Source organism: Scleropages formosus, chromosome 16 (genome assembly GCF_900964775.1).
Source record: "Scleropages formosus chromosome 16, fSclFor1.1, whole genome shotgun sequence".
NCBI lineage: Eukaryota > Metazoa > Chordata > Actinopteri > Osteoglossiformes > Osteoglossidae > Scleropages > Scleropages formosus.
In genome coordinates, this window is record NC_041821.1 from 40,136 (window position 1) to 57,126 (window position 16,991).

At 48.9% G+C, this 16,991-nt stretch overlaps 3 protein-coding genes and 1 pseudogene across 3 annotated transcripts; all 4 read left to right on the forward strand.

Moving 5' to 3' along the window:
- Nucleotides 1-284: 284 nt before the first annotated feature.
- On the forward strand, nt 285-8,358 carry LOC114912424 (mucin-2-like). The gene is made up of 4 exons (XM_029259249.1): nt 285-367; nt 4,928-4,989; nt 5,313-7,927; nt 8,287-8,358. Exons 1-4 carry the CDS (start codon nt 312-314, stop codon nt 8,356-8,358), a joined length of 2,805 nt encoding a protein of 934 aa, XP_029115082.1. The 5' UTR covers nt 285-311.
- A 221-nt stretch (nt 8,359-8,579) lies between these two features.
- LOC114912368 (mucin-2 pseudogene) lies at nt 8,580-10,348 on the forward strand (annotated as a pseudogene).
- A 1,260-nt stretch (nt 10,349-11,608) lies between these two features.
- On the forward strand, nt 11,609-14,580 carry LOC114912425 (salivary glue protein Sgs-3-like; the record flags this gene model as incomplete). The annotated part of the gene is made up of 3 exons (XM_029259250.1): nt 11,609-12,093; nt 12,304-12,948; nt 14,547-14,580. Coding segments are annotated over 3 exons (1,164 nt in total), but the record flags the coding sequence as incomplete, so codon positions are not given.
- A 340-nt stretch (nt 14,581-14,920) lies between these two features.
- LOC114912426 (salivary glue protein Sgs-3-like) lies at nt 14,921-16,596 on the forward strand. Its single transcript, XM_029259251.1, has 3 exons — nt 14,921-15,546; nt 15,628-15,772; nt 16,525-16,596. The coding sequence occupies exons 1-3, from the start codon at nt 14,981-14,983 to the stop codon at nt 16,594-16,596; spliced, it is 783 nt and encodes a 260-aa protein (XP_029115084.1). The 5' UTR covers nt 14,921-14,980.
- The last annotated feature ends 395 nt before the right edge of the window (nt 16,597-16,991 follow it).

Genomic DNA, 16,991 nt, shown 5'->3' on the forward strand with positions numbered 1-16,991 from the left:
AGAAACAAGTTTCTCTTTCATGGCAGTGCATGTGAGAAAGGTGTGGTGAGATTCATCGAAGAAATAGACTTGTAACAGCAGGTTCATTTCTGAAATGTGCCTTGTTATGCATTTTTTTTATAACAGTATGAGCCCTGTCTGATTAGTCAACAGAGAAAAGTGTATTTTGTTGTATAATTTGCATATGCAGTGTGTCTAATTTTGTAGTATTTAAAGTCTTATGAAGCTAACAAGCACAGTAATAACTATATATATGTAACTTTTCAATGTTTGACTCTTGTTAGGGTCTTCCTCACACTGGCCACTGTCACATGCAGTACCCGGTCACCCAGGTGTGGAGGGGCTTGCACACCTGCATGTTGCAAACGTGAGTAGAAGTTGCTGAGCTCATCTCGGTGGGAGGCATCACTCTCACAGGTCTGTGGTGGTGGCTTGTAGTCTGCAATGGTCTCAGTACCTCTCCATGAGTGCCGTGTGTCCCTGTTATCCATGGAGTGGTTGTTGATTTTCTGTACATACTGTAACACAGAAAACATAGAAAAAGTAACAAATAACATTAATTGGAACCCTCAGGTAATATGTAAGCAAAAATTACAGTATTAAAATGTTTAAACAATGGAGCTGTTTCTTAGAAAAAACAAGTGCAGGAGACAACTTCTTTCATCCACAATAAACAGATATGTGGTATTCATCATTGTTATTTACCATGCCTCCCACTGGCATGGCTTTATTAATGTTAACTTCCCATTAATTTTGTATTTAGAGCATACACAGTAACACCCATAACATAAATAACACTCTTACAAGTGGTGGCTATCGAGGAAAATGTAACTTAGATGTAATTTACATGGTAGGGTACAAATATATTTTTATATTTAATAATTGCAATTGTAAATGTAAAATATATAAGACATATACCGGTATGTAAATAGGTACTGGTGTCCTTTGAACTGTAGTTCATATTAATAATATGGGGTCCAAATGACACTTGCCAGAGTACTTTCTCAGACTGATGCATGAATATGTAGTGGTTTATTTAATGAATTGTTACCAAGTTTTATGTAATCTGGAAAAAAAAATGGAAGCAAAGTGGAAATAGTGGCAGCTTTCTTCAGAAATTATGTTTTCCCTTAGAAAGCTTGAAATAGAACACGGAGAATTTTACTCGTGGATCTCTCTATAGACTATGGTTTTTCTGAAATTTATGTAATATAGTGTAAATGGGAAAGTGAGCGATTTCACAAACATTTGTTGTGCTTCGGATCAAACTGGTTTAGCAAGACCAAGACAGTCAAGGTTTTGAGGTGTTTTGAGGTAACTTTTAAATACTTATGCTTTAAGAATTTTGAATAATATAAGCTTGTCTGAGGATCTAGCAAAGCATCATTATAATGATTGTAAAAGACAGTTTTCCAACCTGTGGGACACTGTCACCAAACAATAGGTCCCAAATACACAATGTAGCTGATAGGTTAACCGGTGATGATGCGTCATCAGCTTTTGATGAGGACAGGAATGCATCAGCTACTCCCAAGTGCATCCCTCAAAAACATTCTGCTCGAAAGACGTTACTGTGTTTACATATCTGCCTTGAAAAACTTACTCAAAGCACTGTGGTATATGACACCAGAAGGCTTGTACGAGATGTTAATGCATCTTGCAGAAGGCATGAGGCCCATGTTTCCACATGAAGATCTCCAAGATGAATACACTACTGTCTCACACCCCTTATTCCCTGCCCCCTGCCCCCCAGCTCTGTTAACATTACAGCTGTGCTAGAGCACAACTCTTGGTATGATCAGATAGGACAAATACTGCGACATGGTGATCAGGCCAGGACCACTGTCTGCTCCAGAGGAGAGGTGACGGAAATCGCAGCTCACAGTTGAGGAGCACCAGTGTGCGTAGGCAGGAGGGGCAGGGAAACAAAAGGAAAGAGCATCAGGAGCATCATGCTCAAAGAACTGCATGGCTTTATTAACGTCAAATGCTCACGTCAAGGTCACATTCCTCAGTTAGGGCGTATAACAGTGCAGGTAGTACAAGGGGGCCCCACCTAATCAAACGGGTAGGGTTAGGGTGAGATTAAAAACCTTCTCATGCACTCAAAACACAATAGATCGTTACTACAGCTCCGGTGAAAGGTACTAAACTAGCTCAGGAGACACTGTGGATAGCAGTCAGTACATCAGAACTTGAAAACTCCTGGAGATCCACAAACTAATCACAGTGTTTTACCAAAACAGAAGGATCATCATTTGACCACAAAAAAAAAAAAGGAAAAATCTAAAAGAGGTGAGTGTTTTTCTTGAACTGAGAAAAAGAGGTAGGGGGTGCGGTGGCGCAGTGGCACAGTGGGTTGGACCACAGTCCTGCTCTCCGGTAGGTCTGGGATTTGAGTCCCACTTGGGGTACCTTGCGACGGATTGGCGTCCCGTCCTGGGTGTGTCCCCTCCCCCTCCGGCCTTACGCCCTGTGTTACCGGGTAGGCTCCGGTTCCCCGTGACCCCCTATGGGACAAGCGGTTCTGAAAATGTGTGTGTGTGTGTGTGTGTGTGAGAAAAATAGTAAAATAATGTATCGTTTAACTCATTTACATTTAAAAAAATTGACATGATAGAAAAAATCGTGATATTGTTTCAGTGATCACTGTGCTTCTGAGCCTTTTTTTAGTCTAAGAGTCTGATTTCATAATAGCGTCATGTCCGATGTAGACAAATGCATATACTAGCTTTTCCGTATCTTGAAGAGAAAGTAATGACCATTAAACAACAATCCTCATGTGCAGGATACTCAACCTGGACAAATAAGTAAAATGAATATTAAAGGGCAGGTTCTGGGTGAAAATGATATGATATAATTCTCATTCTGTAAAGGTACATTAAAAAAAAAAAGTTTTGTTTTTTTTTCATTTACGACAGTTATGAGTTTCAGTTAGTTTTAATGCATCTATTTTGTTCATCTCATGAACATAGTTGTAAGTAGCACAGTGGTGGAGCAGGTAGCACTGCATTCCTGCAGTATCTCAAAAACAGAATTTAGAGGATTACCAAGACTGTATTGCAACTCCCAAAATGATAACTGTCATTTAAAGCAGTAATTAAAACAAGAGAAACAGGCACCTTGTGCCACCTTGAGAGAGTCAATGACAAGGGCTCATGACAAAATTATTGTAATAACCCTAACCCTTACTGGAGTTTGGGTGAGAAAATGGTTTTATTGTAAATGGCTGAATTGTGGGGGTGCGGTGGAGTGGTGGGTTTGACTAGTGCCTGCTGTGTGGCGAGTCTGGGGTTTTGGTTCTGCTTGGGGTGCCTTCTGGTGGACTGGTGTCCTGTCCAGGGTGTGTCCTCTCCCCCTTTGGCCTTGTGCTGTGGTGCCGGGTAGGCTCTGACTCACAGTGACCCCGCTTGGGACAAGTGGTTGTAGACATTGGTTGGTTGGTTGTTGTGGGGACTTACAGGGAATGTAAGGCGGTGAGTTTGTTACCCAGTGAAGGGGAGAGGAAAGCCTGAGGAGTGCTAAGTAGACTGGGAAGGCTGATTGGAGATGCAGGTCCTTGAGAAAAAGGGGTTGTAAGGAAGAAGCACTGGCACAGTCACGAGGGTTGCGAGAAAGGGGGGGGGTTTATTCAAAGTTGTGTGGGTCAACAGACAGGGGAAAGGGAGGGAAACGGGGGCACAGGGAACTGGTAGGTCGTGGGGGCACTTGGAAGGGGGGGTTGCGTTTGGGGTCGGGGTCGTGTAATGATTCGCCGATGTCTTGGGGTCGTCTCCCGCATCGGCTCTCCTTCTCACTGGCCGGGCCGAAGAAAGAAATAAGGGCATTGATTGTTGCCCCCCCCCCTTCAAACTACACCGGTCTTTGGCCTGAGAGCATTATTTCCATGTATTAGCGCCTATACCTCTCACTGTGTGTAGATGTTCAAAGAAATGTTCGTAATGAACACTGTTTGTGCATCCTTCTTCGCCCCATCTGAACCCAGAGTGCAGCGCATTACATTGCACTTGACATATTTCTCCTGTTGGATACATTGATCAGTAGCCTGTGTAGAATAATTAATTACCAGTTTTAGAGTTACTGTCACAAATATTAGATAGCATTGATGGGTAACTGAACAATGAAGTTAGCTACTGGAATCAAGGGTTTGTGTTGTCAGTTGGATTAGCATTATTACTGAGAAATGCAGAACGTTTATTTCAGTCCAAAGACAATAGTTCAGTAGGCTTTCATTTCTGCTGTAATTTACAGCATTAATTGAACATTTTGTATGAGAAAACTATGGCAATTATCTGACCACCTTTGTTGGCACAGGAGCCGTTTGGTGTATGTAGACTTTGCACTAGCATATTGCCTGTACTGAGAGTTCTGATAGCCCTAAATTTCAAACATTGACGTGACATTCTTAGTTTCAAGGACAGTTGGATAGTGTGCCCATAGCCTCTGAAATGCCTTGGACAGTCCATATGACATCTGCAATCATTAGGATCAGTTAAACTGTGGTCATACTACAAGCCACAATATTTTCCTTAAACTTTCTTAATTTGTGATTTTGCTGAAATGTCTCAATTTTTCTTTCACCGAGTGATTCTCAAAGTGCACATGAAATGGTTTATTACTTTATGCAACTAATCTGTGCTAGTTACTAAAAATCATAATAATAATGCCATTTATAGCCATGGTCAGGGCCATTGTAAAAGTGTAAAATGATCTATCTGTGATCTGGGTGGCTCTTTCTTCACGGAAAGTGTCACATTAGTGTCACATTTTTGGGAAACATGGTGAAAGACACAAAACTGACCACAATAGTAATGGAAAGATACTTTTCTAAATGCCAAGCCACATTACTGAGTAGTGCAGACTAATTAGTCCGTGGTCCCAAACACTGAAGATGTAATAAAATTAAAACAAAATCTTTACCTTTCAGGTGGGGAGAACGACTTGCAAACATGGATAAGATTTCAATAGTTGCCCTGTTTTTTTTTACAGGTAAGGATATATGCACACACACACACACACACATATATACAACTATATAGAAGTAGCAAAATAACATAATGTACCACTGACTTATTAAATACAAACAATCTTGTACTGAATAAAAAAAAAATCATATAGAAGTAATAATAGCAAAAATAGTACATTAAAAAGCCATTGTTAAATTATCCTGCTTGTGTTCTACCGTAAATTTAAACAGCAAAACTTGCCAAAGAGTGACTTTAGTAATTTGGTTGAAACTGATTGTTCCGGAATAAAACTAAGAATTAAACATGAAATCTCTGACACTCTCACAGCTACAATTCCTCCTCTAGCATCAACAATTAATGCTCAAGTTGAAAACAAGGCATTTCTTTCAACCACATCAATTACAACTGAAACAGCTACAAAAACCACTACTATGGTACCATGGACCACGACAAAGGAATTCGCAACTGCGACCATGGCCAATAAAGCCCACATGAAGCGCTTCAGCCTAAACAGCGATGAATGCCACGATCACAACCACCGACACCATCGACGCCACCGACACTGCAGACCTACCACGCGACCTGCAAAAATGACAAGTCTCAGTTCAACAACAACATCCGTCAATGCAATGCTGAGTTCTGGAGTACAGCTTACCTCAACTACTGCACAATGGAGCACATTACTCACTGCTACAAGTTATGTGACCACACCATCATCTAGTAGTCCTGCTACTACTGCAAAAACAACCACTACAACACCAGTTCCAGCAGCGGCAAAATCCATCACTACACCTCTTGCTCCTACAGCTGCAGACTTCACCACTTCACCTCCTGCTCATATAGTGGCACAGTCCACAATTACACCACCAGCTCCTACAGAGGAAAAATCCACAACTACACATCCTGTTCTTACAGTGACACAGTCCAAAACTACACTTCCAGTTTCTACAACCACAGATTCCATCACTGAACCTCATGCAACAACTGCACAATCCCCTGCTACAACTCCTGCTCCTGCAGCCGCAGACTCCATAACTGAACTTCCTGCAACAGCTGGACAATCCACAGCTACACCTCCTGCTCCTACAGTAACACAATCCAAAACTACTCCAAGAGCAACACAATCGACTGCTGCACCACCACCTTTTATACCTGCACAATCCAACACTACACCAACTTCTACAGTAGCTCAGTCAACAAATATACACCCTGATCCTAGAGTAACACAACCCACAGCTACACCTTCTGCTACTACAACTGCACACTCTATCACTACACCACAATCTCCAACAATGGAACAATTCACAACTATGCCAGCAGCTCCTACAATGGCACAATCCATGACTTCGCCTGCAAACCTGACAGTGGCACAATCCAACGCCACTCCAACTCCCACAGTAACAAAATCCACCACCACACCACCACCTCCTGTAGCCATATCTCCTACAACAACTGTACAATCAACATCCACACCAAAAGTTCCAATAGCAACACAATCCACAACGACACCATCTGTTCCTACAGCCACACAATCCATCAATACAGTACCAGCTCCTACAGTGACAATATCCACCACTACACCTCCTTTGCCTAAAGAACAACAATCCACAACTACACTACCAGCTCCTACAGCCACAGACTCTATTACTGAACCTCCTGTAACAACTGCACCATCCACAACTACACCTCTTGCTCCTACAGTGTCACACTCCACTGCTACACCCCTTGCTCCCACAGCCACAGACTTCACCACTACACCACCAGCTTCTACAGTGGCACAATCCACCGCTACACAACCAGTTACTACAGTGGTACAATCCACCAGTACACCTGCTGCGCCTATGATGACACAGTCCTCAACTACATCTCCTGCTCTTAAATTGGCACAATCCACCACTAAACCTTCTGATCCTATAATGGCACAGTCCTCAACTACATCTTTTGCAACAACTGCACAATTCACCACTAAACCACCAGTTCCTACAGTTGAACAATCCACAAAAACAGCGATTTATCCTACAGTGGCACAACCCACCACTAACCTTTCTGCTCCTACAGTAGCACAGTCCACAACTACACCTCTTTCTCTTACAGTCACACACTCCAGCACTACATCTCTTGCAAGAACCGCATATTCAACCAGCACACCTGCTGCTCCTATAGTGGCACAGTCCACGTTACCTTCTTATTCTACATTGGCACAATCCACCTCTACTCTTCCTGCAACATTTGCACAACTCACCACTACACCACCAGCTCCTACAGGAATAAAGTCCACAACTACACCTCTTTTGTCTGCAGTGGGACAGTCCACCTCTACACCTCCTTCAACAATTACACAATCCACAGCAACACTTCTTGCTCCTACAGCAACACAATGCACCGCTACACCTCCTTCTCCTATCGCAGCACAATCCATCACTACACCTGCTCCTACAGCCACAGACTCCATCTGTACGCCTCCTATGACAATTGCGCCATACAGTACTACAACTGCCACCACTTTGACCATCACAGACATAAGCAGAACCATTTCCTCTACACCAAGTACTCCAGAATCTGTGGCTACTGAAACGACTACAACTCCCACGACAACCGAAACCATCACCACACCAACCACTGCCACGGCATCACCCACTACTGTGACATCAACTACTACTGCAACGACGACAACTCCCACAACATTTGAAAGCACAACCACACCGACCAGTAGCGCGACATCAACTACTACTGAAACGACTACAACTCCTTCGACAACCGAAAGTAGAACCGCTCCGACCACTGCCGCGGCATCAACCACTTCCGCGACGTCAACTACTACTGCAACGACTACAACTCCCACGTCAAGCAAAACCACCACCACGCCGACCATTACCGCAACGTCAACTGCTACTGCGACATCAACTACTACTGAAACGACTACAACTCCCACGACAACCGATAGCACCACCATGCCGACCACAACTGCAACGTCAACTACTACTGCAACGACGACAACTCCCATGACAACCCAAACCACCACCACACCGACCACCACCACGCCGACCACTACCGCAGCGTCAACTACTACTGCAACGACTATAACTCCCACGACAACCGAAAGCATAACCACGCTGACCACTGCCGCGATGTCAACAGCTACAGCACCGACAACAACTCCCACAACAACCGAAATCATAACCATTCCGACCACTACCGCGACATCAACTACTACTGAAACGACTACACCTCCCTCGACAACCGAAACCACAACCACGCCGACCACTGCCGCGATGTCAACAGCTACTGCAACGACTACAACTCCCACAACAATTGAAAGCACAATCATGCCGACCAGTACCGCGACATCAACGACTACTGCAACGACTACATCTCCCACGACAACAGATAGCACCACCACGCCGACCACAACTGCAACGTCAACTACTACTGCAATGACGACAACTCCCACGACGACTAAAACCACCACCACGATGACCACTACTGTGGCCTCAGCTACTACTGCAACGAGTACAACTCTCACGATGACCGAAACCTCCACCATGCCGACCACTACCGCGCCGTCAACTACTACTGAAATGACTACAACTCCCACAACAACCGATAGCACCACCATGCCAACCACAACTGCAACGTCAACTACTACTGCAACGACGAGAACTCCCACAACAACTGAAAGCAAAACCACGCCGAACAGTCCCGCGACATCAATGACTACTGCAACGACTATATCTCCCACGACAACCGATAGCACCACCACGCCGACCACAGCTGCAACGTCAACTACTACTGCAACGACGACAACTCCCACAACAATTGAAAGCACAACCACACCGACCAGTAGCGCGACATCAACTACTACTGCAACGACTACAACTCCCACGTCAAGCAAAACCACCACCACCCCGACCACTACCGCGACGTCAACCACTACTGAAATGACAACTCCCACGACAACCGAAAGCATAACCACGCCGACCACTGCCGCGATGTCAACAGCTAATGCAATGACTACAACTCCCACGACAACCAAAAGCATAACCATGCCGACCACTACCGCGCCGTCAACTACTACTGAAACGACTACAACTCCCACAACAACCGATAGCACCACCTTGCCGACCACAACTGCAACGTCAACTACTACTGCAACGACGACAACTCCCATGACAACCGAAACAACCAATACGCAGACCACTGCCGCGGCGTCAAGCACTTCCGCGACGTCAACTACTACTGAAACGACTACAATTCCCACGTCAAGCAAAACCACCACCACCCCGACCACTACCGCAATGTCAACCACTACTGCAACGACTACAACTCTCACGACAACCGAAACCACCACCACGCCAACCACTACCGCGGCGTCACCCACTTCCGCGACGTCAACCATTACTGCAATGACTCCAACTCCCACGACAACCGAAAGCAGAACCACGCCGACCACTAGCGTGGCGTCAACTACTCCTGAAACGACTACAACTGCCACGACAACCGAAACCACCACCACGCCGACCACTGCCACGGCGTCAACTACTACTGAAACGACAATAAATCCCACGACAACCGAAACCACCACCACACCGACCACTACCGCGACGTCAACTACAACTGCAATGACTACAACTCCCACGACAACCGAAAGCAGAACCACGCCGACCACTAGCGTGGCGTCAACTACTCCTGAAACGACTACAGCTGCCACGACAACCGAAACCACCACCATGCCGACCACTACCGCGACGCCGACCACTGCCGTGGCGTCAATTACTACCGCGACATCAACTACTACTGAAACGACTACAACTCCCACGACAACCGAAACCACCACCACACCGACCACTACCGCGACATCAACTACTACTGCAACGACTACAACTTCCACGACAAGCAAAACCACCACCACACCGACCACCACCACGCCGACCACTACCGCGACGTCAACTACTACTGAAATGACTACCGAAACCACCACCACACCGTCCACAGCCGCGGTGTCACCCACTACTGCGACGTCAACTACAACTGCAATGACTACAACTCCCACGTCAAGCAAAACCACCACCACCCCGACCACTACCGCGACGTCAACCACTACTGAAATGACAACTCCCACGACAACCGAAAGCATAACCACGCCGACCACTGCCGCGATGTCAACAGCTAATGCAATGACTACAACTCCCACGACAACCAAAAGCATAACCATGCCGACCACTACCGCGCCGTCAACTACTACTGAAACGACTACAACTCCCACAACAACCGATAGCACCACCTTGCCGACCACAACTGCAACGTCAACTACTACTGCAACGACTACAACTCCCACGTCAAGCAAAACCACCACCACCCCGACCACTACCGCGACGTCAACCACTACTGAAATGACAACTCCCACGACAACCGAAAGCATAACCACGCCGACCACTGCCGCGATGTCAACAGCTAATGCAATGACTACAACTCCCACGACAACCAAAAGCATAACCATGCCGACCACTACCGCGCCGTCAACTACTACTGAAACGACTACAACTCCCACAACAACCGATAGCACCACCTTGCCGACCACAACTGCAACGTCAACTACTACTGCAACGACGACAACTCCCATGACAACCGAAACAACCAATACGCAGACCACTGCCGCGGCGTCAAGCACTTCCGCGACGTCAACTACTACTGAAACGACTACAATTCCCACGTCAAGCAAAACCACCACCACCCCGACCACTACCGCAATGTCAACCACTACTGCAACGACTACAACTCTCACGACAACCGAAACCACCACCACGCCAACCACTACCGCGGCGTCACCCACTTCCGCGACGTCAACCATTACTGCAATGACTCCAACTCCCACGACAACCGAAAGCAGAACCACGCCGACCACTAGCGTGGCGTCAACTACTCCTGAAACGACTACAACTGCCACGACAACCGAAACCACCACCACGCCGACCACTGCCACGGCGTCAACTACTACTGAAACGACAATAAATCCCACGACAACCGAAACCACCACCACACCGACCACTACCGCGACGTCAACTACAACTGCAATGACTACAACTCCCACGACAACCGAAAGCAGAACCACGCCGACCACTAGCGTGGCGTCAACTACTCCTGAAACGACTACAGCTGCCACGACAACCGAAACCACCACCATGCCGACCACTACCGCGACGCCGACCACTGCCGTGGCGTCAATTACTACCGCGACATCAACTACTACTGAAACGACTACAACTCCCACGACAATCGAAACCACCACCACACCGACCACTACCGCGACATCAACTACTACTGCAACGACTACAACTTCCACGACAAGCAAAACCACCACCACACCGACCACCACCACGCCGACCACTACCGCGACGTCAACTACTACTGAAATGACTACCGAAACCACCACCACACCGTCCACAGCCGCGGTGTCACCCACTACTGCGACGTCAACTACAACTGCAATGACTACAACTCCCACGTCAAGCAAAACCACCACCACCCCGACCACTACCGCGACGTCAACCACTACTGAAATGACAACTCCCACGACAACCGAAAGCATAACCACGCCGACCACTGCCGCGATGTCAACAGCTAATGCAATGACTACAACTCCCACGACAACCAAAAGCATAACCATGCCGACCACTACCGCGCCGTCAACTACTACTGAAACGACTACAACTCCCACAACAACCGATAGCACCACCTTGCCGACCACAACTGCAACGTCAACTACTACTGCAACGACTACAACTCCCACGTCAAGCAAAACCACCACCACCCCGACCACTACCGCGACGTCAACCACTACTGAAATGACAACTCCCACGACAACCGAAAGCATAACCACGCCGACCACTGCCGCGATGTCAACAGCTAATGCAATGACTACAACTCCCACGACAACCAAAAGCATAACCACGCCGACCACTACCGCGCCGTCAACTACTACTGAAACGACTACAACTCCCACAACAACCGATAGCACCACCTTGCCGACCACAACTGCAACGTCAACTACTACTGCAACGACAACTCCCATGACAACCGAAACAACCAATACGCAGACCACTGCCGCGGCATCAAGCACTTCCGCGACGTCAACTACTACTGAAACGACTACAATTCCCACGTCAAGCAAAACCACCACCACCCCGACCACTACCGCAATGTCAACCACTACTGCAACGACTACAACTCTCACGACAACCGAAACCACCACCACGCCAACCACTACCGCGGCGTCACCCACTTCCGCGACGTCAACCATTACTGCAATGACTCCAACTCCCACGACAACCGAAAGCAGAACCACGCCGACCACTAGCGTGGCGTCAACTACTCCTGAAACGACTACAATTGCCACGACAACCGAAACCACCACCACGCCGACCACTGCCACGGCGTCAACTACTACTGAAACGACAATAAATCCCACGACAACCGAAACCACCACCACACCGACCACTACCGCGACGTCAACTACAACTGCAATGACTACAACTCCCACGACAACCGAAAGCAGAACCACGCCGACCACTAGCGTGGCGTCAACTACTCCTGAAACGACTACAGCTGCCACGACAACCGAAACCACCACCATGCCAACCACTACCGCGACGCCGACCACTGCCGTGGCGTCAATTACTACCGCGACATCAACTACTACTGAAACGACTACAACTCCCACGACAACCGAAACCACCACCACACCGACCACTACCGCGACATCAACTACTACTGCAACGACTACAACTTCCACGACAAGCAAAACCACCACCACACCGACCACCACCACGCCGACCACTACCGCGACGTCAACTACTACTGAAATGACTACCGAAACCACCACCACACCGTCCACAGCCGCGGTGTCACCCACTACTGCGACGTCAACTACAACTGCAACGACTACAACTCCCACGTCAAGCAAAACCACCACCACCCCGACCACTACCGCGACGTCAACCACTACTGAAATGACAACTCCCACGACAACCGAAAGCATAACCACGCCGACCACTGCCGCGATGTCAACAGCTAATGCAATGACTACAACTCCCACGACAACCAAAAGCATAACCATGCCGACCACTACCGCGCCGTCAACTACTACTGAAACGACTACAACTCCCACAACAACCGATAGCACCACCTTGCCGACCACAACTGCAACGTCAACTACTACTGCAACGACTACAACTCCCACCACAAGCAAACCCACCACCACCCCGACCACTACCGCGACGTCAACCACTACTGAAATGACAACTCCCACGACAACCGAAAGCATAACCACGCCGACCACTGCCGCGATGTCAACAGCTAATGCAATGACTACAACTCCCACGACAACCAAAAGCATAACCATGCCGACCACTACCGCGCCGTCAACTACTACTGAAACGACTACAACTCCCACAACAACCGATAGCACCACCTTGCCGACCACAACTGCAACGTCAACTACTACTGCAACGACAACTCCCATGACAACCGAAACAACCAATACGCAGACCACTGCCGCGGCATCAAGCACTTCCGCGACGTCAACTACTACTGAAACGACTACAATTCCCACGTCAAGCAAAACCACCACCACCCCGACCACTACCGCAATGTCAACCACTACTGCAACGACTACAACTCTCACGACAACCGAAACCACCACCACGCCAACCACTACCGCGGCGTCACCCACTTCCGCGACGTCAACCATTACTGCAATGACTCCAACTCCCACGACAACCGAAAGCAGAACCACGCCGACCACTAGCGTGGTGTCAACTACTCCTGAAACGACTACAACTGCCACGACAACCGAAACCACCACCACGCCGACCACTGCCACGGCGTCAACTACTACTGAAACGACAATAAATCCCACGACAACCGAAACCACCACCACACCGACCACTACCGCGACGTCAACTACAACTGCAATGACTACAACTCCCACGACAACCGAAAGCAGAACCACGCCGACCACTAGCGTGGCGTCAACTACTCCTGAAACGACTACAGCTGCCACGACAACCGAAACCACCACCATGCCGACCACTACCGCGACGCCGACCACTGCCGTGGCGTCAATTACTACCGCGACATCAACTACTACTGCAACGACTACAACTTCCACGACAAGCAAAACCACCACCACACCGACCACCACCACGCCGACCACTACCGCGACGTCAACTACTACTGAAATGACTACCGAAACCACCACCACACCGTCCACAGCCGCGGTGTCACCCACTACTGCGACATCAACTACTACTGCAACGACTACAACTCCCACGTCAAGCAAAACCACCACCACCCCGACCACTACCGCGACGTCAACCACTACTGAAATGACAACTCCCACGACAACCGAAAGCATAACCACGCCGACCACTGCCACGATGTCAACTACTACTGAAACGACAATAAATCCCACGACAACCGAAACCACCACCACACCGACCACTACCGCGACATCAACTACTACTGCAACGACTACACCTTCCACGACAAGCAAAACCACCACCACGCCGACCACTACGGCAGCGTCAACTACTACCGCGACATCAACTACTACTGAAATGACTACCGAAACCACCACCACGCCGTCCACAGCCGTGGTGTCACCCACTACCGCGACGGCAACTACTACTGCAACGACTTCTACTCCCATGACAACCGAAAGCAGAACCACGCCGGCCACTACCGCGACATCAACTACTACTGAAACGACTACAACTCCCACGACAACCGGCACCACCACCACGCCGACCACTGCCGCGGTGTCAACCACTACCGCAACGTCAACTACTACTGCAACGACTACAACTTCCACGACAAGCAAAACCACCACCACGCCGACCACTGCCGCGGCGTCACCCACTACCGCGACGTCAACTACTACTGCAACGACAATAATTCCCAAAACAACCGAAACCACCACCACACCGACCACTACAGCGACGTCAACTACTACTGAAATGACTACCGAAACCATCACCACGCCGTTCACTGCCGCGGTGTCACCCACTACCGTGACGTCAACTATTACTGCAACGACTACAACACCCACGACAACCGACACCACCACCAAGCCGACCACTGCCGCGGCGTCACCCACTACCCCGACGTCAACTACTCCTGAAACGACTACAACTGCCACGACAACCGAAACCACCACCACGCCGACCACTGCCACGGCGTCAACTACTACTGAAACGACAATAAATCCCACGACAACCGAAACCACCACCACACCGACCACTACCGCGACGTCAACTACAACTGCAATGACTACAACTCCCACGACAACCGAAAGCAGAACCACGCCGACCACTAGCGTGGCGTCAACTACTCCTGAAACGGCTACAGCTGCCACGACAACCGAAACCACCACCATGCCGACCACTACCGCGACATCAACTACTACTGCAACGACTACAACTTCCACGACAAGCAAAACCACCACCACACCGACCACCACCACGCCGACCACTACCGCGACGTCAACTACTACTGAAATGACTACCGAAACCACCACCACACCGTCCACAGCCGCGGTGTCACCCACTACTGCGACGTCAACTACAACTGCAATGACTGCAACTCCCACGACAACCGAAAGCAGAACCACGCCGGCCACTACCGCGACATCAACTACTACTGAAACGACTACAACTCCCACGACAACCGGCACCACCACCACGCCGACCACTGCCGCGGTGTCAACCACTACCGCAACGTCAACTACTACTGCAACGACTACAACTTCCACGACAAGCAAAACCACCACCACGCCGACCACTACCGCAGCGTCAACTACTACTGCAACGACTATAACTCCCACGACAACCGAAAGCATAACCACGCTGACCACTGCCGCGATGTCAACAGCTACAGCACCGACAACAACTCCCACAACAACCGAAATCATAACCATTCCGACCACTACCGCGACATCAACTACTACTGAAACGACTACACCTCCCTCGACAACCGAAACCACAACCACGCCGACCACTGCCGCGATGTCAACAGCTACTGCAACGACTACAACTCCCACAACAATTGAAAGCACAATCATGCCGACCAGTACCGCGACATCAACGACTACTGCAACGACTACATCTCCCACGACAACAGATAGCACCACCACGCCGACCACAACTGCAACGTCAACTACTACTGCAATGACGACAACTCCCACGACGACTAAAACCACCACCACGATGACCACTACTGTGGCCTCAGCTACTACTGCAACGAGTACAACTCTCACGATAACCGAAACCTCCACCATGCCGACCACTGCCGCGGCATCACCCACTACCGTGCCGTCAACTACTACTGAAACGACTACAACTCCCACAACAACCGATAGCACCACCATGCCAACCACAACTGCAACGTCAACTACTACTGCAACGACGAGAACTCCCACAACAACTGAAAGCACAACCACGCCGAACAGTCCCGCGACATCAATGACTACTGCAACGACTATATCTCCCACGACAACCGATAGCACAACCACGCCGACCAGTACCGCGACATCAACGACTACTGCAATCACTACATCTCCCACGACAACCGATAGCACCACCACGCCGACCACAGCTGCAACGTCAACTACTACTGCAACGACGACAACTCCCACAACAATTGAAAGCACAACCACACCGACCAGTAGCGCGACATCAACTACTACTGAAACGACTACAACTCCCTCGACAACCGAAAGTAGAACCGCTCCGACCACTGCCGCGGCATCAACCACTTCTGCGACGTCAACTACTACTGCAACGACTACAACTCCCACGTCAAGCAAAACCACCACCACCCCGACCACTACCGTGACGTCAACCACTACTGAAATGACAACTCCCACGACAACCGAAAGCATAACCACGCCGACCACTGCCGCGATGTCAACAGCTAATGCAATGACTACAACTCCCACGACAACCAAAAGCATAACCATGCCGACCAGTA